Source organism: Stenella coeruleoalba, assembly GCF_951394435.1.
Source record: "Stenella coeruleoalba genome assembly, chromosome: 8".
Lineage (NCBI taxonomy): Eukaryota > Metazoa > Chordata > Mammalia > Artiodactyla > Delphinidae > Stenella > Stenella coeruleoalba.
The window spans coordinates 12,147,272-12,171,477 of record NC_137154.1 but is presented as its reverse complement, the minus strand read 5'-3'; the positions used below and the strand labels follow the sequence as shown (position 1 = coordinate 12,171,477).

The window sequence follows — 24,206 nt, the reverse complement described above, 5'->3', positions numbered from 1 at the left end:
GGGCAGTCCTAAATACAAGAGAGAGAGTTTCACCAGCCAAAGAGCGGCTGCTCTGGCCTTTCGGGAACAGTCCTCTGCCTTAAAGCTCCTCATGGACCACCCACACTTACAGGAGAATGTTCAGACCCCCGGCATGACTCAGCGACCCCTTCACTTCCCCTGCGGCCTCACCTCCAGCCAGTCTGATCTCCCACTCACATACCTCCAACCAGACGTTCAGCCCACCATCACCCAAACACAGTGTCCCAGGGTTCTGATCATGCTGTTTCCTGAAGCATCTTCCTTGCCTTCTGTCTGAAGAATCCCCTGTCATCATTAGGAGCCCAGCCCAAATCCATCAGGCAGAATTTTTTTTAATTAATTTTGATTGGAGTTTGGTTGATTTACAACGTTGCGTTAGTTTCTGTTGTACGGCAATGTGATTCAGTCATACATATATCCACTCGTTTAGATTCTTTTCCCATATAGGCCATTATAGAGTATTGAGTAGAGTTCCCTGTGCTAGACAGCAGATCCTTACTAGTTATCTATTTTATATATAGTAGTGTGTCTATGTCAATCCCAATCTCCCAATTTATCCCTCCCCGCACTTTCCCCCTTGGTAACCATGTTTGTTTTCTACACCTGTGACCCTATTTCTATTTTGTAAATAAGTTCATTTGTATCATATTTTTAGATTCCACATATAAGTGATATCATATGATATTTGTCTCTGTCTGACTTACTTCATTCAGTATGACAATCTCTAGGTCCATCCATGTGGCTGCAAATGGCATTATTTCATTCTTTTTATGGCTGAGTAATATTCCAGTGTATACATGCACCCCTATGTTCATTGCAGCACTATTTACAATAGCCAGTACATGGAAGCCACCTAAATGTCCATCGATGGAGGAATGGATAAAGACGTTATGGTACATATAGACATCAGGCAGAATTAACCACCACCTTCTGAAAGGAGAAAAAGAGGGTGTGGAGGTATTAGAGGAAACAACACTTGCTAAGTACCAACTGTGGGCCAGGCATTGGCTACTCCACAAACTTTATACTACTCACTCCTTCAAATAACCATAGGAGCTAAGTCTTACTATCCCCACTTTGCAGATGAGAAAACTAGTTCATGTGGTCCCACATTGGAAAGACCCCAAGGTCCTTCTCCTCAACTCCCTGAGCCACGTGGACACACAGTAAAGCGTAGGCCTGTCTGTCTCTGACACTAGACTGTGTTTCCTGCAAAGAGTCCATGTCTTACTCATCTCTGAGACCTCCCAGTCTCCTCAGCCCAAGCTTAAGGCCCAGTATCTGGCACCTAGTAAGCCCTCAATAAATGCTTGTCATAGAAATCCTTCTCCGCACACACAGGGAGCTGCTGGGTTATCTTTCTGCTTATTACAGATACTAGAGAGAAGGGACACTGGGTCACTGAGGAATAGCATTTCCAGGTAGAATGTCCCAGGTTTCTCTGTGGACACAGGTGTGTCAGCAGGCGGATTTGACCTTGGCAACCACCCATTTGCAGGAGCTTGAAAAAACAACTTCCTGTTTCTCTTTTAACGGCATTCATTTTAAAGGAAATTCCAAAATTTTAGTACAAACAGTCTAGCAGTAGTACTGTGATCTCTGAGCTCATGATCACACTCTGTGAAGATGGGCCATTGGACCAGGAAGGACAATGGCCCTGTCGCCTGTGTACACCTAGGGGGCAGCTTTCCCAAATTCAAGGCAGAAAGGTCCAAGAAACCTGCAGCCTGGGAGGCAACCTTTTCCACAACCACGGCATTCACCATTTTTTGGAACAAACTCCCCATGTTTGGGGATCTTCCCACCAGCTGAGCACCGTCTCCCAAGTTAGAAGCTGGAACGCACTTTCCCTGGCCTCCTTTGCAGCTAGTGTCAGCACGTGGGAGAATTCATTTTGAAAGAGAGCAAGCTGAGGACCCAGGAGCTGCATGGAGTCTGTTTTCTGGCTGAGGGGGAAGAATGGCAGAAAATCACCAAAGTCTCAGAGTCAGCTGTGGTCCAGCCCCAGGCAGAACTTCATGGTACCAGCAGTGAGGTCCCTGCTAGAACCGGATATCAGAGTCAGCTGTGGTCCGGCCCCAGGCAGAACTTCATGGTACCAGCAGTGAGGTCCCTGCTAGAACCGGATAATTCAAGGATGGCTCCTTCCCAGAGCCAAATTTCCAGAGATTCTGTGAGCTACCTCATGTTCTTTACTAAATTCATTTTATGCATAAATAGGTGGGGATCTTCTGTGGTTTACATCTAAGATGCCGGAAGGATGCAAACCTCAGGGATGCCAGCCATGCGAAACAAAACCCATTAGGACTGAACACAGACTGAGCCCCTCACCTCCATGGAGAGCCCGTGGACCTGAAACATGCAAAATAAATATGTGTTGCAATAAAATGTAGAGAAGCCACGTTTCCAGGCTGCCTCTTGGGCTCTCAGACCCAACACCAGAGAAAGAGAAGGGCAGGTCCCACGTATTACATAGGATTCTACAGTGCAGCCGGACTCAGAAGCTGGCTCTGAAGATCCTTTCTCTGAAGGAGTGTCCAGAAATCATTGAACAATGGCAGCATCACTAGAAAGAAGTCTGTCACCTCCCACAGAAGCGACTTTGAGGGACAATATGTTTCTGAATTTGCAATTTTGGAGCATTTGCTCAAATATCACCCTCCGCCACAGGGTATGGCAGAAAGTGAGAATCAGAACAGAGTTTCCTTCCAATTCTGCCACCAAACGCCCCTTGCTCATTTCCCTTCCCTGGGTCTCATTTTCCCTTGTCTGTGAAATCAGAGGGTTGATCTTTGCTCCCCATTGCCCCTTTCAGGGAACACTGACCCTGCAAAAAGCTGCTTCTTTGGATGCCTAGGCCATTGAACCAGGGCTACAGGCATGGCTGTACAGCTTGTGCAAGTAACACGTGTCCTGCCAAGGATGCCCACCTGAAGGGTGAGTAAAACCCAGCCACACTCCCCAAGCTGTACATCTGGGGACGGGGCTGCTTCCCCTGGAAGAGGGACATTTTTCCTTAATTTGCACAAAAGCATTGTATGGGCCCTACTTCCGGTTATTTCATCCCCATGCCCTGCTCACTGGGGGCATCCTACCCACGTAGTCATCACCCGCCCTTCACTGCAGACTTAGCTCCTGGTTATAAGTGGATGCACTGCCCTCTTCCAACATGAGCCTCAGAATTTCGGTACCGACATATGGACCTCATCCAGCAGCTTGGCCTCTCCATTCCTTGATGTCCTGCATGCCAACAATCTTTTCTCCTCTCTCCTCAGCCACCCACACAGCAGTCACACCATAGACCATGGCATTCCCAGAAATCTCTGTTTCGAAATCCCGCTCTCTGACCTCTACTTCCCATCCTTCCAGCGCACTTGCTGCAATACCTCCCCACACTTCCATATTTCGTCTCTTATCCTGACCACTAACTCAGTGACCCAACCACATGTCCACCAGCCAGCAGCCACCTCTGGTCTTTGCTTCCTTCCTTACATAAATTAAACACCACAGTCCTTCTTTTTTAATGACGCCCCTGCAGGTAGCCCCACCCCACCCCCAGATCGCTCTCCTCTGTCACAGCCACCTTGCAAAACTCCAACACCTGCCGAACACCTTCTCTGCTCCTATAACCGCAGCAGCTAAACGCTGCCAGAGAAAATCATGCAAAGTGACTTCACTTTAAGTTCGTGGACATAAATCTCACAGCGGAGAATCAGCACTGTGTGCTTCCCTGGGAAAGGTGCTTTTTCATTGTCCAAGATAGTACTTTATGCCCTCAAAATTTTATATGCCCCTTTGCTCAGCTGATGTCCTCACCCTACAATTCACTTAGAAACTAAGAGTCACAAAACCAGGATGCCCTCATCTTCCCACCACCCAAGTCTAGCAACTTGTCTGCTTCTTAGCTCATTCCCCACTTCTTCCTTCCTAATGCACTGAGTAATGTTCTCTCTTCTTACCAGGCTGATCCTTCCCCACGTGTTCCAACTCGAATCCTCTCTGAACCTCTCAAAGGCTTTTCTCCTCCAACCATCCCATCTCTGTGGACGCATCATTCACTCGTAGTCTTGGTCTTCCTCAGACCATTCCTGGCACACAAAGGTGCTCCTCAACCTTTGATTGTTAAAAGGCTTTCTTGGGAATTCCCTGGTGGTCCAGTGGTTAGGACTCTGCACTCTCACTGCCTAGGGCCCAGGTTCAGTCCCTGGTCGGGGAGCTAAAATCCTACAAGCTGCATGGCACGGGCAAAAAATAAAATTAAATTTGTTAAAAAAAAAAAAGAGGTTTTCTCTCCATCCCACATCCTTCTCTAGCTATTGCCCTTTTCTCTGCTCACTTTCCCAACAAAACTTTTGAAAAGAGTTGTTTCTGTGAGCATTCTCCCATGCCCCGCCTCACATCCACCCTTCAACTCTCTGTCTTCTACCAACATGATCCACTGTGACTGGTCCATGTTACTGACCTCCGTGTCACTAAATCCAGTGGGCAATTTTCCAGTCTCTTCCCTGATCACTCACAGCTCCAGCTTTGCCATGCTCAGATTTTTATCACCAGTCCAGACTGCTCTTCAGAGCTCCAGACTTGCGTGTCAAACTGCCTCCTTGATGTCTTCACTTGGATGTCTTACTGACATCTCAGGCATGATATGGTGAAAAGAGAACTCTCCTCCCTCTCTCTCTCTCCACCCTCCCCCACACCCACCCCACCATCACCCCACCCACTCTCCCATCCAGGCCATTAGAAGTCCTGTTCATTCTACATCCAATATCTGCCTCACTTGTCATCCTCTGTGGATGTCACCCTTAGGCAACCCACCATCAACTCGCATCTTAGCCTCTGAAGCAGTCTAGTAACTGGTCTCTCTGCTTTTTCTCCTGCTCCCTTTCAGTTTATTCTCTACACAGAAGCCTGAGGGATCATTCTAAATACACATTGGATCGTATCAGTCTTCTGATGGCTTCTCATTGCCCTTAAAGTCGCACTCGCTGTGGCCTTCGAAGTCCTACATCACCTGGCCCCTGTTTGTCTCTCTAACTTTGTCTCATGCCACCCTTTCCCTGACTTCCTGCCCACTCGCCTTCCAGATGCCCTGACAATAGCTCTGAGCCCACTGAGATCTTCCCTGCTTTGAAGTCTCTGCATTTGCTCTTCCCTGCATCTGGAACTCTCTCAACCAGCCCTTTGCATGGTGAGCTCACTGTCATCTATCAGGTGCCAGCTGAAAGGTCACCTTCCAATAAGACTTTCACTGAACACCTTGTCTGAAGTTGTCCTCCATATTATTTTCTATCTGAAATGTTACTTGCTTCGCAGCATTTTCTGTTTGTTTATGTACCTGTTGACTATCTACCCCCACAAAAATGATAATTTCCGTTAAAAAAGGACCATGTCTATCTCATCCTCCACTATAATCCCAGTGCCTAGCCAAGTGATTGGCATACAGTAAATGTGTAATAAATATTTGTTGAATGAATGAATGCGTGAATGAATCATCATGATTTGTCTTTAGTCTAATCTTTCACCCTTTATCTCATACTCTTTTGTATGTGTCCCCTACATACAAGCCAGTCAGAACTGTTCCTCAAACTTCTCATGCCCTTCCCTGACCTTTTGCCTTTGCTCACACTGTCCCCTCCATCTGGATACCCTCCTATCACCCCCATTCCACATTCAAGTTCTCAAAATCCTAGTCAACATTCAAGGCCCATCTTCAGCTCGAATGCCTGAAATTCCATCCTTAGCAATTCTTAGAATCCTAGCGGGTCAGTTCTTAGAGATGGTAGCTCAAAATTGTATTTGCTGGTTCAGCTGCCCATAGCACTGCACTGAGGAGGATTCTGGGGTCTAGAGCCATAATCAAGCAGAGAAAATTGCCATCCATGACAATGGGGAGGGGATGGCTGCCCTGATGTCACAGGTGGGGAAATTGACGCTCAGGCTGGTGGGGTGACTTTCCAGGAGACACACCTAGGTGGAGGCAGTGCTGAGAACAGAACTTGTGTCTCTGGACCATCAGTGTGGAATTATATCAGGCTGCCTTGTCTACACCCCCAGGCAGAGGGGCTGAGGTTCGCACAGACTTGAAAGACTATTGAGATTGTGAATTTTTAACCTTTCTTTTCCAGCGAGACTCTGACCAGATTAATTTTATATGCAAACTTCTGTCAGAAGTCTCTACTTTTATTTTTTTGTTACCACCAAGATAAAAATATTTTAAACAAAAATATTTTAAACACAACAAGAAGAATTACCAACAACCACAGTCCTGAAGCGAAGTACTCCTTTCTTCCTTATGCTGTCTTTTTAAGTGCAAAGATCTTCCAAGCTCTCTGTACTGGAAAGTTCATCAAGTTGCTTTTCTTTGTAATAAAAAAGGTGAACAGGGAAAATGGGAGAAAATTAAAACCTATTTGCCATAGACTAAAGATGTCCCCCCAAAATTCATATGTTGGAATCTAATCCCCAATGTGATAGTGTTTAGAGGTAGGGCCTTTGGGCTGATTAGAGCATGAGGATGGATCCCTCATGAATGGGATTAGCACCCTTATAAAGGAGACACAGAGTTTACTTGCCCTCCCACCATATGAGGTTATGGTGAGAAGACAGCTGTCAATGAGAAGCATCTGGAAGCTGTGAGAAGTGGGTCCTCACCAGACATTGAAACTTCCAGGGCCACGATTTTGGACTTCCCAGCTTCCAGAACTGTGAGAAATAAATGTTTGTTATTTATAAGCCGCCCAGATTAAGATATTTTTGTTATACCAGCCCTAATGGACTAAAACACTATGGCTTATCTCTTATATGCCAGAGACCAGGCAAGGCCCTTGCAAACATTAGCTCATTAGAACCTTCAAAACAGTCCTGTGGGGTAACTACTTTATTATTCCATTTTACAGATGAGAAAACAGTCCATTGGTAAGTATCAGGCCCCAGAACTTTGCTCCCCTGAGTGTGTTCCTTGGACTAACAGCATGCACCATTGCCTGAGGTCTTTTAGAAACAAGATTTTGAGACACACCCTAGACCTACTGAGTCAGAGTCTGTATTTTAACAACACCCCCCAGTGACTCTTCTGCACCCTAAATCTTAAGAAGCCCTGGTCTTGATGACACAAACAAACAAGAAAAGAACTAGGATTCAGACAAGACCTGTCTAACTGTGCTCTTGACAGCATGGCAGCAGAGATTCTGACCGCAGTCCAGCTGGTGCACATGTGCTAAGTAGAATCACTGGTACCTCTTCCTGCCCCACACAGAGACCCCGACTCACTGTCTGCCTTGGCTGGGCTGAGCTTGGGGGAGGGTAGCTGCAGGCTGGACTTGCTAGTGCAAAAAAAGTGGACAGAAGAAACACAAATGACATGGTTATGAAGAAAACAGGTTGGTTAAGTCCTCACTGACACAGTTGGACATATCAATACTACATTCGATTGCCTGTCTCCTCTGACATTCATCTGTCAATGGACACTTAGGTTGCTTCCATATCTTGGCTATCATAAATAACGCTGTTATCAACATTGGGGTGCGTGTATCTTTTTGAATTAGTGTTTTTCTTTTTAATATATACCTAGGAGTGGAATTGCTAGGTCATAGGGTAGTTCTATTTTTAGTTTTTTGAGAAACCTCCATACTGTTTTCCACAGTGGTGGTACCAATTTACATTCCCACCAACAGCCTACAAGTGTTCCCTTTTCTCCACATCCTCACCAACATTTGTTATTTGTTTTCTTTTTGATGATGGCCATTCTGACAGGTGTGAGGTGATATCTCATTGTGGTTTTGATGTGCATTTCCCTGATGATTAGCAATGTTGAGCATCTTTTCACGTGCCTGTTGGACATCTGCCTTTACTCTTTGGAGAAATAACTATTCAGTTCTTCTACCCATTTTTTAATTGGGTTGTCTTTTTTTTTTTTTGATGTCGAGTTGTATGAGCTGTTTATATATGTTGGATATTGACCCCTTATCAGTCATATCATTTGCAAACATCTTCTCTCATTCAGTAGATTGTCTTTTCATTTTGTCAATGGTTTCCTTTGTTGTGCAAAAGCTTTTAAGTTTAATTAGGTCCCATTTGTTTATTTTTACTTTTGTTTCCTCTGCTTTAGGAGCCAGATCCAAAAAAATATTGCTGCAACTTATGTAAAAGAGCATCCTGCCTATGTTTTCCTCTGGAAGTTTTGTAGTATCCGGTCTTACATTTAGGTCTTTAATCCATTTTGAGTTTATTTTTGTATATGGTGTTAGGGGATGTTCTAATTTCATTCTTTTACATGTAGTTGTTCAGTTTTCCCAGCACTACTTATTGAAGAGACTGTCTTTTCTCCACTGTATATTCTTTCCTCTTTTGTTGTAGATTAATTGACCATAAGAGTCTGGGTTTATTTCTGGACTCTCTATCCTGTTCCATTGATCTATGTGTCTGTTTTTTGTGCCAGTACCATACTGTTTTGATTACTGAATCTTTGTAGTATAGTCTGAAGTCAGGGAGCATGATTCCTCCAGCTATGTTCTTCTTTCTCAAGATTGGTTTGGCTATTTGGGGTTTTTTGTGTTTCCATATAAATTTTTTAATTATTTGTTCTAGTTCAGTGAAAAATGCCTTTGGTATTTTGATAGGGATTGCATTGAATCTGTAGGTTGCCTTGGGTAGTATGGTCATTTTAACAATATTAATTCTTCCAACCCCAAAACATAGTATACCTTTCCATCTGTTTGTGTCATCTTCAATTTCTTTCACCAGTATCTTGTAGTTTTCAGAGTACAGGTCTTTTACTTCCTTAGGTAGGTTTATTCCTAGGTAGTTTTTTTTTTTTTTTTTGATGTGATGATAAATGGGATTGTTTCCTTTGTTTCTCTTTCTGATAGTTCATTGTTAGTGTTTAGAAATGCAACAGATTTCTTTATATTAATTTTGTATCCTGCTACTTTACTGAATTCATTGATGAGCACTAGTGGTTTTCCAGTAGCATCTTTAGGATCTTCTATGTATAGTATCATGTCATCTGCAAACAGTGACAGTTTTACTTCTTCCTTTCCAATTTGCATTCCTTTTATTTCTTTTTCTTCTCTGACTGCTGTAGTTAGGACTTCCAAAACTATGTTGAATAAAAGTGGCCGAGTGGGCATCCTTGTCTTATTCCTGATCTTAGAGGAAATGCTTTCAGCTTTTCACCATTGAGAGTGTTAGTTGTGGGTTTTTCATATATGGGCTTTATTATATTGAGATATATTCTGTCTATGCCCACTTTCTGGAGAGTTTTTATCATAAATGGATGTTGAACTTTATCAAAAGCTTTTTCTGCATCTATTGAGATGATCATGTGGTTTTTATTCTTCAGTTTGTTAATGGTGTATCACATTGACTGATTTGCAGATACTGAAAAACCCTTGCATCCCCTGGATAAATCCCATTTGATCATGATATATGATCCTTTGGGTGTGTGTGTGTGTGCGTGTGTGTGTGTGTGTGTGATCCTTTTAATGTATTGTTGAATTCACTTTGTTAATATTTTTTTGAGGATTTTTGCATCTATGTTCATCAGTGATATTGGCCTGTAATTTTCTTTTTTTGTGATATCTTTATCTGGTTTGGGTATCAGGGTGATGCTGGTCTCATAGAATGAGTTCAGAAGTATTCCTTCCTCTGCAAGTTTTTGGAATAGTTTGAGAAGGATAGATGTTAACTCTTCTCTAAAGAGGGAAGTGAGTGGTGCATCCTTTTTCCAAAGGGCAAGGGTTGCCTCCATGCTCTCTCTTCAGTCCTGGCACCTGAGATAACAGTCCCCAAACTCTGGGTCACTGTTGTCCCTGCTGCTGAAGCCCTTTCTCTGCCAAAGAGACTAGACCCAGCCCCACATAGAGTGAAGGCTGGGTCTCTCTCTCTCTCTCTCTCGTCATCAGAGGCCACTTCATCCACATCATACAGGAAGACCTCTTGAATTTATGGACATATTCCAGACCCAGAAAAAGATTGCCAAATCTTCTTGGATGCCCTTAAACCCAGCCCAGATTTTCTCAGGGTCCGGAAGAGAAGTTTTCCCTGAGTATTTTTATAGAGGGGGAAGTCCAAGATTTTAGTTTCTATTCAATCAGTACACCCCCGCCATCATGAGAGTGGATGTCCAGACATAGGTTCCCAGAAACTGTTTGACTCAGTGCTGGCTCCAGTTGGCTCAACAATAACTTCCCCCGGAAGCCAGCCAGCGTTACACAGCACCATCCAGCCGAAGAGACTTGAAGACATAATTTCCAACACAAACACTGAAATGGGTCACTGCAAAGCTATAACTTGAGTAACTCAACTTACAAGAATATCAGAAGTGTCTCCCAGGACATGGTCCAAACAGTCCTGTATTCCGACTCTGTGGTTCCTAGGTAGCAGCTGTAAGAGGACCGGGATGGTTTGAGTCAGTGGTTAGTAATCATAGTATTCATCAATCCCAGTGCATCTCCTCTGGCACCGGTATTTAATTCATCTTTCTGGACTCTTTAAAAAGCAATCAGTTTGTTTGTTTTCAACAAAAATCAGTGTTTCTCACTTTCCTCCCGCACTTTCTTTATCCAGTTGTTTAATCATTTAAGCAAACACCCTTTGAGCACCCGCCACATTGCAGGCACTGGGAATACAAAGATGTGTAAACACAGCGCCTATGATGGGAAGATGTCCGTAGAGCAGAGGAGACAGGTAAGTACAGAGAGCTGTTACAGTGCAGCCAAGTCAGGGCTCTTCTAGAAGCAAGTTCCCGGTGCTCAAGGGGCATCAAGTGGAGGAGTAGGGGTCTGGCCGAGTAAGATAGTTCAAGCAGATTTGGGGAACCCACTTCTGATTATCCTCTGTCCATGTGAGAAGCCGCCTCAAGCAGGCAAGAGATGTGCCGCACAGCTAAATGATAAAGGACAGAGCAACACGGGGTAAGATGCCCTTGGACACAAATACGCTTTCTTTTTTAACATCTTTATTGCAGTATAATCGCTTTACAATGGTGTGTTAGTTTCTGCTTTAAACAAAGTGAATCAGTTATACATATACATATGTTCCCATATCTCTTCCCTCTTGCGTCTCCCTCCCTCCCACCCTCCCTATCCCACCCCTCCAGACGGTCACAAAGCACCGAGCTGATCTCCCTGTGCTATGCGGCTGTTTCCCACTAGCTATCTGTTTTACGTTTGGTAGTGTATATATGTCCATGCCTCTCTCTCGCTTTGTCACACCTTACTCTTCCCCTTCCCCATATCCTCAAGTCCATGCTCTAATAGGTCTGTGTCTTTATTTCCGTCTTACCCCTAGGTTCTTCATGACCTTTTTTTTTTCTTAGATTCCATATATATGTGTTAGCATACGGTATTTGTTTTTTTCTTTCTGACTTACTTCACTCTGTATGACAGACTCTAGGTCCATCCACCTCACTACAAATAACTCAATTTCATTTCTTTTTATGGCTGAGTAACATTCCATTGTGTATATGTGCCCTAAATAGACATTTCTCCAAAGAAGATATACAGATTGCCAACAAACACATGAAAGAATGCTCAACGTCATTAATCATTAGAGAAATGCAAATCAAAACTACAATGAGATATCATCTCACACCGGTCAGAATGGCCATCATCAAAAAATCTAGAAACAATCAATGCTGGAGAGGGTGTGGAGAAAAGGGAACCCTCTTGCACTGTTGGTGGGAATGTGAATTGATAAAGCCACTATGGAGAACAGTATGGAGGTTCCTTAAAAAACTACAAATAGAACTACCATACGACTCAGCAATCCCACTACTGGGCATATACCCTGAGAAAACCATAATTCAAAAAGAGTCATGTTCCAAAATGTTCACTGCAGCACTATTTACAATAGCCAGGACACAAATATGCTTTGGACTGATGTCCCCAGGTTTCCAGTTGAATAAGAAAATGAGCCCTGGATGACCTTGAGGGTGGGATAGAATGCCAGACACTGGAACCCTGTGGCACTGAAGGCGGACCTGTGCTTTCAGCCAGTGCATTAGCCCTCTGTGATCACTGAGTAGCACACCGAAAGATGGGTGTTTGCCTGCACAGCGTCCTGCACTTTGCCTGCAATGATGCCTACCACACTTTATTATTCATCGTTGAACTTCAAAAGAGCAGAAAACACTGGTGTGTTATTTATTGCTCTAACCTTATCAACCATCATGTGCCTGGTATATGGAAATAAAAATAGATTTGTTTAAAAAAGCACATGGAACAAAATACCAGACCGGTACTCCTCAAAACTGTCAGGGTCCTCAAAAACAAAGCCCGAGAAAGTGTCACAGTCAAGAGGAGCTTAAAGAGACACAATGACAAAATGCAATGAGGTATCCTGGGTGGTATCCTAGAACAGGAAGAGGACATTAGGTAAAACGTAAGGAAGTCTGAATAAAGTATGGACTTAGTTAATAGTTATTGTATCAATACTGGTTCATTAATTGTGACAAGCGTGTCATGTGAATGCAAGAGGCTAATAATAAAGGAAACTGGATGTGGAATAGATGGGAACTCTCTGTACGAGATGAGCAATTTTTCTGTAAATCTAAAACTCTTCTAAAATGAAAAGTTAACAGAAATATGGCTAATCGGGCTTCCCTGGTGGCGCAGTGGTTGAGAGTCCGCCTGCCGATGCAGGGGGCACGGGTTCGTGCCCCGGTCCGGGAAGATCCCACATGCCGCAGAGCGGCTGGGCCCATGAGCCACGGCCCCTGAGCCTGCGTGTCCGGAGCCTGTGCTCTGCAACGGAGAGGCCACAACAGTGAGAGGCCCGTGTACCAAAAAAAAAAAAAATCATCTTCATGCACCTTTGTGCCCTCCCCCTGCCCAGCTGGCCCTCTACCATTGCTCTGACCCTCTCATAGTCTCCATAAAAGACCTTCTCTCTTTGCTAAGCCTGGAGCCATGGAACATGCTCTTGCCTGGCAGTGAGAAGCCCAAGTTCCTTTGCCATCATCCTACTGTATGACTTTGTATAAATCATTTGCCCTCCATGGGCCTTAGCTTACCCATCTATTCAATGGGAAGGTAAGACTAGAAAGCTCTTTCAAGTCGCTCCATGATGACAAAGATGGCGTCTGGTTCACCTCAGTATCCACAGCTCCTAAGAGAGCGCTAGGCGCATAGCAGGCCCTGAATAGAAGTTTGTTGAATGAGTAAATCAATAAACATTGCTTAATACTCTAAATATAAATGGAAACTTCTAAAGTCAGCCCAACGTCTCCAAATCTCCTTTCTTATAAACTTGATTTTAAGCTCCCTTTGTGTCTTCTCCACATTGCTCATAGGGACTTTATAAGCATTTGAGCAGTAATTGAGAAGAGTAATGGAGAAGGTCAGGACCCTCAAGCTTTGAACTCCCTGGAGTTCAGATGCAGTGGTACCAGCTGAGATGACTTCACATCCGGGTCCTGTCACGCTGAGTGTCATCCGGGCTTCGGGGGCTGGGCTACCCAAGGAATCCATCGGCCCCTTCTCAGCATCCTTCTCCAACAAGTCCAGTGTGAGAGGGCCCAGAACACGCAGCCCCTGTTTAGGAGACCCCGGCAGGTCTCTTAGAAGAAGACAGCACAAGCCCAGGGAGGAGAGAAGCTAGAAGTCACCAAAACAAAAATCTCTGCCCCGCCCCCCCGCCCCCCGCCAAGTGGTCTAGAGACACAGATTTTAGTCCCAGCCCCCAATCTGCTCCTCGGACACACTCGGAGATCTGGGCAAGTTTTTCTCTGTCTCTGGCCGGCTCCCCTCCCAGAGCTGGGGTGGGGTGGGCACAAACAAGGATGAGAGCTCTTTCTAGCTCCTGGGAGGGGCTGCGTTCTCTCCTACCCCTTATCTCTGGGTTTTCCTCTGCACAGAGCACCCTCCCCACTCCCCACCCACCCTCCACCCTTCATAGAGAAAGCTCCTGGCATGCCCCTCGTCTCCAGTCCCCCCTGACGCCCAGCCCAGGAGCATCCATTGTCTGCACTAGGCCCTCAGAACTCTTTGTACATTCCCTCTCTCAGAACTGACCACACTGCATTATAACCATTCATCCAACTGTCTGTCTCCGCCACCCAACCGGGAGCCCGCGACGTCCTGTTCCCCATTTGATCCTGTACCCAGCGTGCTGCCTCGCACATCGGTAATAAACAAGGACTCGAGTAAACAGATGAGTGAGTGAACAAATGAAGAAATGTGTGTGAACAAACAAAATTATGAAGTGCTCTATAATCTTATATTTTGGATAACCTACCTCAAATTTCCCTGGAGAGTTGGTGAGGTTCTGTTACAGGATCTGTTTTAAAAAAAAAAAAAAATCCAATAGCTTGTTGTTACAGTTGTAAATTCCTGCAGGTTTTCCCTGGTGCATTTCAGAAGAGGGAAAACAAACACCGATACCCCATCCTCCAGCTCCCTCCCTGCCTCCCAATTTCTTCTTCCCACCTACCTCCTCCCTCTCTCCGTCTCTACTCTTTCCTCATTCTCTATCTCTATTTCTCCTTTGCTGTCTCTGTCTCTATTTCTGTCTTCTCACTGTCTCTCTGTCTCTCTTTTTCTGTGTCTCTCTCTGTCTCTTTCTGTCTCTCTCTCTCTCTCATGCATTTTCCACCATTTCCCCTCCCAGCCCCCCGTCCCCCTTCACTGAGGGTTCTCCACGTGTGCCAGGCGTCTTACAGATGAGATCTCACTTTCCATCCCAACCGCCTGGCACTGCCTCATTTGGACTTTTGGAGAAACTGGTTAAGAACGTGGGCTTTGGAGTTGGACAGAGGCAGCCGGCTCCAGGCCTGGTTCTTCCATGTAATCGCTGTGTAACCTTGGTCAAGGTACCTGACCAAACTCTCTGAGCCTCCACTCCCTTATTAGCAAAATGAGGTGAAAATGCCCCTCTCAGAGGGCTGCAGCGGTTCAAGGAGAGAATGGTGGTGAAACGTTACTCTCTGTTCTACTATGCAGATTGCTTGCGGGTCATCTGCAAACATCATTGGGACTTGGAGGTCTTTGTGGAAGATGGTGACCACCTGAGGACTGAATGGATACTCATGTGATACTGAATGAGTGAATGAATGAATGAGTCTACAGCAGATGATAAATGAATAAAGGGGCAAATGAACGAATGAGTGATAGGTCTACCTCCACGGGAAGAAATGTTGGTACTTCTCCCCTAGACCTGTGCTCTGGGCTCCAACGCGTGTGCCCACTGATTCCACGGCTTTTCAGAGCACAAAAGCTTAGCGGCACCCTGTCCCTTTATTTCCTCTGCCGTCTTCCCTGTTCTCACTCCGATCCTGTCCCTTCTCTGGCGTCTATTTTCTCCATCTTCTCGCCGCGCCCCCCCCCCCCCCCCCCCCGCCCAGCTTCCTCTCCAGTTTCCCACTCAACTCCTTTTAGGTCCCCTTCTCCGCACTGCTCCCCTCAGCCTACTCGCCCCACTTCCCACCATAACATTTGCAGACTAGGGGTCCCTTCCTTATCCCAAGACACGAGTGTGAGAAAAGGCTTCGGACACAATAGTTACACACACACACAAAAAGGTTTATTTGATGAACCGCAGTGACTAACAGGGTCAAAAAATAGCATAGACGTTCCAAAGAAGGGGCAAGTGGGGCAGCCGGCAGCCTCCTCCACCCTCTGTCCAGGATCACCGACGGGGCCTCAGGGGGCACCTCTTCCCTTCTGGGAGCTTCCTCCAGCCTTGACTGGAGGCTTTGGGGACAGCCCTGGACTGAGAAAGTGAGTCTGTCTGTGGAAGATTCTGGCCTGAGATGGGAAGAATGAGCTGAGATAAGTCCCTTCCCTTCTTCCCCTCCCTCTGCTCCCAGAGCTGGCTCCATCCCACCCAGGGTCAAGATGTCCACTGACATCAAGCTGGGCTCTTCCTGCCTCCATGGCTCATGTCTTGTCCTTCACGTCCAGAGTCCTCCGAGAACAAAACCCGGAATATACACACCCTGCCCTCAGTGCACAAAGGCCCCACAAGCATCTTCATCCTCAAAGCCTCTCTGGCGGTGTGGCTGTCATGCCACCAGTCTTGCCATGACTGCTCCAGTCCCCGTTCCCAGCCCCCCAAGAAGCCAAGCGGTCTGATCCTGACGGAAGGTGAGAAAAAAACCCACCCAGTGCTTTCCACCACATGGCAAGCAGGTGTCCCCCTTTAGGAAGAGGGCTACTGACCCTGGAAAAATAGTGATGAAGGAGATGCTTATAAATTCAAAGCAAGGTTGGCAGGCTTGGGAAAGGGGTCAAGGGAAGCTCCCATTTCCCTCATAGAACTAGGGACAGCGGCACAGGGACCCAGAGCACAAGACTTCCCCAAGCTTCGGGCGCCAGCTGCTTTGGGAAGGGATCTCCCTAGAGGGAGCCTGGGCACAAACACAGACTTCTCTCTTAAAGCGCGGACCAGCCGTCAGAGCCCCCAGATCCAGTGCGGGTGGACTCATTTTTATTCTAAATCGCCTCAGCATGTCCCTTCTTCCCTCAAGGATATTGGGTGAAGAGCAGAGATCTGGAGAGTGGCGGGGGGGGGGGGGGGCGGGTGAGTTCATCCAAGTGACAAGTAACACGGGCACACCACTCTCCGTGCGATGCTCATCCTTGTTTACACACGTGTGCACACACAAAGCAAGCGTCCCACCCCCACCAAAGTGACCCCTGGCACCCACTCACACCAGTGCCCAAGAAAAACATCCTGGAGATGTCGGGATGGGGTGGAGAGACAGGGAGAGAGCCGCGGCTCACGGTTCTGGAGGAGGTTGGAGGGATGAGGATTTGGGGAGGGAACCCAAGCAGCATTTAGACGAAATGCAGACTCCCCCTCTTTCTCCATCTTCCCTTCCCAGCTCCCCATTCATATCATGAAACCAAGGAGCCTGCTGCTTCATCAACCCCATTGCCTTCCAGTCCCCACAGAAAATAGAGGATGAAATAAAAGGGTCTAAGGAAATCTGTAGAAAGCATATCTAGTTGGCATCGTGGAGGGGCTGCAGGAAGGGAGGCCCCCTTCGTGGATGGCTCTACCTCCAGTGCCTGAAAGGACAGCAAAGCGCTCCAACTTGGAGGGAGGCTCTGGAGCCCTCAGCTGCAGAGACGGGAGCAGTCATTTTGCTGACACCCAGCCCGCCTCCTGCCAGGCCATTCGGCCATTCTCCCATTCCCTCCCGGGGCACTCAGGGAACCGGACAAAGAGCTTGAACAGGGGCAGTGTTTGCAAGCTTCAGGAGTCTTAACCCTTAGGAGCCCTTCAGAGCGAAGAAGTAAAAATGGAAAGGAGGGACTGAACGAGGAAGACGAGCTACGGGAGAGGGGTGGGAGCCAGGAGGTACGGATTCTGAGTAAAAATTGCAGAGAGAAAGGGGGAAACAGAGAGAGGAAGAGGGGCGAGAAACCTAAAATGAAATGGGGGGAGAAAAAAAAGCTGGAGATCCAAGAAAAATGCTGGGGGGAAATGAACTTTTACTGAGCCAGGACACACACATCATTTTAGTTTCTCCATTGTATACACGTAGAGAAACTGCGTCTCGGAGAGTTGAAGAGACTGCGGCAAGGTCAGTCTCACAGAGACTGAGTGGCCGAGCCCGGGTCTGCAGGGCTCAATCTCTCTCCACTAAACCACAAACCTCTGAACCAGAGCAAAGGGAAAAGGAGGACAAGAACACAGGCAGGAGGCAGGGAAAGGAGTCAAGTGCAAGAGAGAAGGTGCCCCCGGCGGCCTGACCTTCAGAGAGCAAGGGCAAAGGCTGGGGCCGGGCGGAGGGCGCCAGGCGCCCGCGATCCCAGCCCTAGTCAACCACGAGGGTCTCTTGGCTGTAGGGGATGGATTTCTCCTGCGTCGGCTCTCCGCCCTTCCCGCTGCCGGGGCCGGGCCCCTGGCTGTGCCCGGAGGAGTAGCTGGCCGACTTCTCCCCACTGCTGCTGTGGGAGGCTCCCCCGCACCTGCTCTGTCCCCAGCAGAGCACGGAGGCGCAGGCCTGGCGGAAGCGCAGGTCGAAGAAGGCGTAGAGGAAGGGGTTGAGGCAGCTGTTGACGTAGCTGATGCAGGTGCAGTAGGGGAAAACGTTCAGGAGGAAGATGTCGAAGTCGCAGGGCCAGTGCAGCAGGCTGCCCAGCATGTAGAGCGTCTTCACCAGGTGGTAGGGCGTCCAGCACAGGGCGAACGTCAACACCAGCACCACGATGATGCTCAGAAGCCGGCGCCGCTTCCGCAGGCCCTCGATGCGCTCCTTGCGGAAGTGGCCGGCGATGGTCTGGGCGATGAAGAAATAGCAGGTGAGCATGACGATGAAGGGCACCACGAAGCCCACGGCGGTGGACGAGACGCCCAGGCCCACCTCCCAGGCCCACTCGGAGCTCGGGCCGGCCACCATGGAGTAGTCCATGAAGCACTGCACCCTGGTGCTGTTCTCCACGTGCAGGATGGTGCCGGTGGAGCGGAACACCATGACCGGCACGGCCAGGAGGGCGGCCAGCGCCCACAGGACGGCCGTGGCCGCGGCCCCGCTCACCCGCAGCCGCAGCCGGGCGTTGGCCACGGGCCTCACGATGGCCAGGTAGCGGTCGAAGCTGAGGCCGGTGAGACAGAAGACGCTGGCGTACATGTTGACAAAGATGAGATAGCTGCTGAGCTTGCAGGCGAACGCCCCGAAGGGCCAGTCGTAGTCCCGGTACGTGTAGGTGGCCCACAGCGGCAGGGTCACCACGAAAGTCAGGTCGGCCACCGCCAGGCTGGCGATGAAGATGTCAGCCGAGCGCCTCTTCTCGCGGCTGCTGCGAAACAGGGTCCAGAGCACCAGGCCGTTGCCCGTGGTGCCCAGCAGGAACACCAGCATGTAGATGGCAGGGATGAGGGCCCCCGAGGACTTCCAGTCCGCGTACTCACACTCAGACTGGTTGTCCACCCCGTAGTAGTTGTCGAAATCGCCACCTTCCTCCATGCTGGGGAGCCAAGTCGGGCACGGGGTCCCGGGGGTACCAGCTCCGTGGCTGTGTCGCGCCAACTCAGCAGGTACCCTCAGCTGCTGGCTGGAGCCTCGGAGGGCAGGCGGGAAGGGCTGGAGGTGTCCAGAGCCCTTCCTAGCAGCCGATGGAGCTGCCTCTGGCTCCTCTGGACCCTGAAGGATGCCTCCCTCCTGCAGGCTTCCCTCCACCCGCTCCTGCCCTGCCCCAGCCTCAGCTCAGACACTTCCTCGCGCCCTCCTGAGTCTCTGTCTCCTCCTTGGCTGTCCCTCCCTCCTCCCACCTCCAGACCAGCCCCTCACTTGTGAGTCTTAGGATCTTGAAGTTACAGCCCACTTTTTTTTTTTTTTTTCCTTCTTGTCCCTGGACAAGTGGACCAGATTGACCCCTGCAGTGCTGGGCAGAATGTTATCTGTGGTTTGCAGCCTGCTCTCCTCCTGGCCCAGTTTCTCTCCCTCCAGTTTCCTCTGGTGTTTGGAGAAGCCCTCCTCAGTCCTCTGCACCCTCCTGTTCTCACCCCCTCCCAGGCCCTCTAAATGGGGCAAATTATGCAGATTGAAACCCAGCCTGAGCTGGAGCCGGGGAGGGTAGGGGGCGAGGAGGGTGTGAGATTTCGCAGGATGGTCTCAGCCTCTGGCATGCCCTCCTGGTAGGCCGGTCTGTCTCCTCCGTCCTCAACCCTCCCCTCCCCTCCCCTCCCCTCCCGCCCTCCCAGCCCCACCCCGAGCAGACTTCCCTCTATCCTTCCCCTCACACCCTCCTCCTTTACACCTCGGCTTTGACCCTCTCTCTGTGGGGATGTTTGTGGTCTACAGACCCAGTTATAGAGGGATTTGTCTACGATTCATAAGCTGTTAGCAGATTGCAGTTTTCAGATGGCACAGGAAGTTTTAGAGGGTCGAGGAGAGAGTCACAGAAGAAAGAAACCTCAGACGAAAGTATCTCTAATCAAGCCACTAAATCTATGGCTTGAAACTGAGGGGGGAAACTGAGGCTGAACAAGGTAAATGTCTTGCCCAAGTTCACAGGATAAATTTTGTTTTGCTTTTGTTGTTTGCTTTTCTTCTTCTCCAAGCACCTAATTCAGTGCCTGGCAGGTAGTAGGTGGTCACTAAATGGTTGTTGAGTGAATAAGTAAGTAGATGGATGAATTAGGGAGTGAGTGAAAAGAGGAGTCCGTACAAAGAAGAACAGGTGTTTGAATTACTATGCAGTGAAAACACGGATACATTTCCGTCCCTGAGTTCTTACTGCCGTACATAGACCAGGCAGGGCATGTGGGGGTCAGGAAGTCATAACTGAAGGAAGAGGCAGAAAAACGGGTAACCATTTAGTAGATGCTGTGGGCACAATCCCATAGAAACTGGCTTTGCCCTGTCCGTTGGCCTCTCCAGGACCTCTGGGCAGGAAGGAGAGAATGAGACACAAGATAAGATTAAAACTATGCACCCCTGAGAGTGGAGAAGGCCATCTAAAGTTGGGCAAGAGTGAGAGGAAGCAAAATCCGGAGATGAGTCTCGGCCACATTCAAAGCAAAAGGCTTACAGAATTAGAATCTGTTATCTCAAGAAGAGTTAGTCGGAAAAATCTTCTCCAGCGGTCTTAAGACAGGGACCCCAAACTCAAATACTCACAAGGACCAGGCTAAGAATGTCTCTGGGTAAAACAAGCAGCCTGAGACAACAGGGAGTGGTGGAGGCTGGCAAGAGGGGCAAGCACACTCTATCAGGAGGCAGACTCCTGGGCTCCAATCTCCACTTGCCACACAGAAATGGGGAAGCTACCAGGACCATGCCTTCTGATTTTTCTACATAATTTCAAATTCTAGATTTTATGAGAAATTTCCAGATTTGTAAATTTGGGGAATTCATTCCATTTTTAAAACATAAGAGGGCAGGACAAGTAAAACATGTCCCCAGGCCCCCAGTTGGTGCTCTTTGAACGGGAGCTTACCCCAAACAGAAGGAAGCAGAAAACCAGGAAGGATAGGCCGGGAGGAAGAAACACAAAATGCAAAGCCGGGGAAATGAAAACAAGCACGGCCAAAGCCTCAGAGGGTAACGGGGAGACGCAAGAAAGGAGAAGCAGAGAAGGATAAGGAGGGTCCTGAGGATCTCGGATGACCTTTCCCGAAAGGCAACGTGCAGATGCGAACTGTTGGTGTTTCTCGTGAGGATTAATTATTGAGTGCTTACTACATGCTAGACATTCTTCTAAACATTTTCTATTTTATATGTCTTCATGATCTCTTTTAATCAGCAGAAACACTTTAGAAAGTAGGTACCCTCATTCAACTCAATTTACAGATAAGGAAACTGAGGGACAGGGAGGTGAAGTGACGTGGCCAAGGTCAGATCAGAATTTGAACCAAGGCTGTCTTGAGTCTATGAACTAAAACACTACGTTCCCAAAGAAAAAACTCCAACCCGTTTTAAACTGGGGGATTTGCCATCTGTAGAGAGTATAAAAATGTAGGATGGTGCTAGGATACCTGTGGTTTACTTTGAAATAAGCTCTCTTGGGTGAAATTAAAAATAGATTGACTAAAGTATGTTCGAGATACTCCCCACTCTTGATTAAACAGAGTATAAGACACTGCCAGGCAAGAGTCAGTGCACCTTAGCCTGATCTAGAAACCGCCCTGTGACCAGCTATTCCCAAAGAGGATATCCAGTCGCCTGAGGCCAGGTAGAAAGTTAACAGGACCAGCCTCTGGAATTGTGGCAGTCTGCAACATGGTGGTCCGGGCACCCAATAGGCCCCAGAGCTGGGGCTTCCTCGATCTCACAATACACAGGGTAGGGATTGCTTGGGGCCTGCTTGCTCCTGCACGTTTGTCTGACAGAAGACTGTGCAGGTGGCAGAGGGGCTGTCATTATAACCTGACAGCAGGCTTGGGTGAAAATGGTTAACCTTCCGCCATGTTAGACTTCTTCAGTGATTACCTTGACCTATCAAAAGGGACCTAGGTGTCGAGCAGGAATCAGCTCAGGTCAGGTCACAAGAGATGGCGCTTCCAAGATAGAGGCCAAATGGAAGGAGGCTCAAGAGGGAGGGGATATGGGGATAGATGTATACATGTAGCTGATTCACTTTGTTGTACAGCAGAAACTAACACAACATTGTAAAGCAATTATACTGCAATAAAGATATTGAAAAAGAATAAAAAGAAAATGCAAAATAAATAATAAAATGACCAAAAAAAAAAAAAATGCAAGACCCCCAGTGAATCCAGAGCGTCTCTGGTTTTCTCAGAAAGATGTAGGCACTTGTGCCCTTTGCAGTTAGGAGCACAGAAGGAGGTGGGCAAGAGTATCCGCCAAATCGGCCAGCTGTTCCTGGCTGCTCCCACTTGAATTCCGAGCCAGACAGGAGCCCAGAGACCCTGTTGGGAGAGGAGACGTTTCCATCTCTTTAATCCTCTGGCCTCCAGGCTCTCTGACTCAGAGAAGCAGTTAATCTCACCAGAAGAACCAGACTCACTGAGATGGGGGGTAATAGGGAGCCAGGGCTGGGAGGGGGTCATTGACTGGGGCCAGAGAGGGTGGGGTGCTGATAAGATCTGGCCCCCAGCCGAGAACCAGCTGGAACCGGATGGCCTGAGTGCCCGGCCACGGCAGCCTGAACGGGGTAGGATCGGCCAGCTCTGCTCCCTCACCCTGCCTGACACCCAAGGCGCCTGGTCACCCAAAACAGAAGATGCAAGTTTACTCAGTGGGCCGAGCAGCTGAAGGCTGACCTCACGTGCCCCCAGGGCTCTGAAGTTAGCCCTCTCCAGACAGAGAGTACATGGGCAGAGCCTGCTTTTCATTTCGGTGCCCCCTGAACTTGGCACTGGTATATATCTGCTGAGTTAGAACCAAAGGAATGCGCTCGGGGAAAGGATAGAAGAGGTTGGGTCTTCACCGCAGCGCTGCTCTACTGCACGAACAAGGGCACCTTTTTGCTGAACTGAGCTAGAAGAACCTACCGTGAGCCACCCGGCAAAGCAGCAGCAAGGCCAGACCCTCGGCCACTGTCTCACACGCCCCACCGGGGTTGGCCGGAGCTGGAGAGGCCGAGCACGTTTCCCCCGGGACTTGCCCCTCTCATGGGTGATTTCTTTGGGAGACTGTGATGAGCCTGGCAGCCCAGCGCCCCAGACCTGCTGTGGGCCCTTTGAGGGGCGCCCAGACTGCTGGGGGGGGTGGGGGGGGGGTCCAGTGACTCCACAGCCCTCGCCCACCCCACCTCCAGGGTTGTCCCTGGCCTAGAAGGCAAAGAGTGCCTTGGCCCTGCGCCCGGGCCGCGTGCGACTGCGCACACTTGCGGCTGGGGTGGAGCTGCTCGCGGGCGGGCGGGCGGGACCTGTGCGCGCCCGGGGTGCGCCTGCGCGCTGAGCGCGGCATTCGAGCACGTAGTGTGTGGTGGGGTCAGGGACCTGCAGCAACAGCCTCTTCGAGGGCAGGAAAGGCGGTTAATGGAGTCTCTCTAAGGGCTTGGGATGAGGGGAAAGGCTGAACCTCGCCCAGACCTGGCCCCAAGCCTGGGTGCAGGACATCAAAGAGAGGCTTGCTTTTCTCTGCCCCTCGCTGACTTCTCACCTCCTCCCCCAGCTGCCCGCTGCAGCCCCCTCACTTCACAGGTCTGCTTTGAACTCAGCTTCGGAACTCACCCAGGGCACCAGGGCCCTGTTCTCCCCTTCCCAAGGGGCAGCAGCTGTGTCCCTCACAGCTGGTGGTGTCATCTGAGGAGAAGGGGAGGGCAGGCGAGGGAAGCAGGCGGGGTGCCCAGCCCACTCCCTTTCCTCCAGCCACACTCCCTTCCCCATCCCAGCTTATCTGGCCGAAAGCAAATGGGCAGCTGCCTTCTGACCATTAAAGCAGAGCCCCCTTGGCAGCCCCTTCTCCCCTGGCCATTTGGTGTCCTTCAGACTCCCAGGCCAGTCTCCGGAACTCCTGGATCTCCTGAGCTCTGGGGACAGCAAATGCAGGAAAACCCACCGGCCTGGGAGCCAGGAAATACGAGTCCCAATTTCATCTTGATCACGAATTCATTCACTCAACAAATACTTACTGAGCAGCTACTACAGTGTGAACAATTCAGACCGTGTCTCCGATCTCCCGGACGTACATCCTAGAGGCCGGAACGAGACAAAATAGATGCGCAGTAAGGAAATGCGATGAAATCTATGGATAACGACAGAGAAAATACGCGGAAAGGGGATGATTTTTGACAGGGTAGACCACAGGAGTGCAGGGCTTGGGAGTC

General features: G+C 48.8%; 1 protein-coding gene across 1 annotated transcript; it reads right to left on the bottom strand.

Annotated features, from left to right (window-relative positions):
• Window positions 1-17,476: 17,476 nt before the first annotated feature.
• Window positions 17,477-19,183, bottom strand: APLNR (apelin receptor). Its single transcript, XM_079930129.1, has one exon. It carries the CDS (start codon window positions 18,932-18,934, stop codon window positions 17,783-17,785), a length of 1,152 nt encoding a protein of 383 aa, XP_079786255.1. The 5' UTR covers window positions 18,935-19,183; the 3' UTR covers window positions 17,477-17,782.
• Between the last annotated feature and the right edge of the window lie 5,023 nt (window positions 19,184-24,206).

What these genes read in the sequence shown, in the direction of transcription:
- APLNR (XM_079930129.1), bottom strand. Translation starts at nt 18,934, where the DNA reads ATGGAGGAAGGTGGCGATTTCGACAACTACTACGGGGTGGACAACCAG.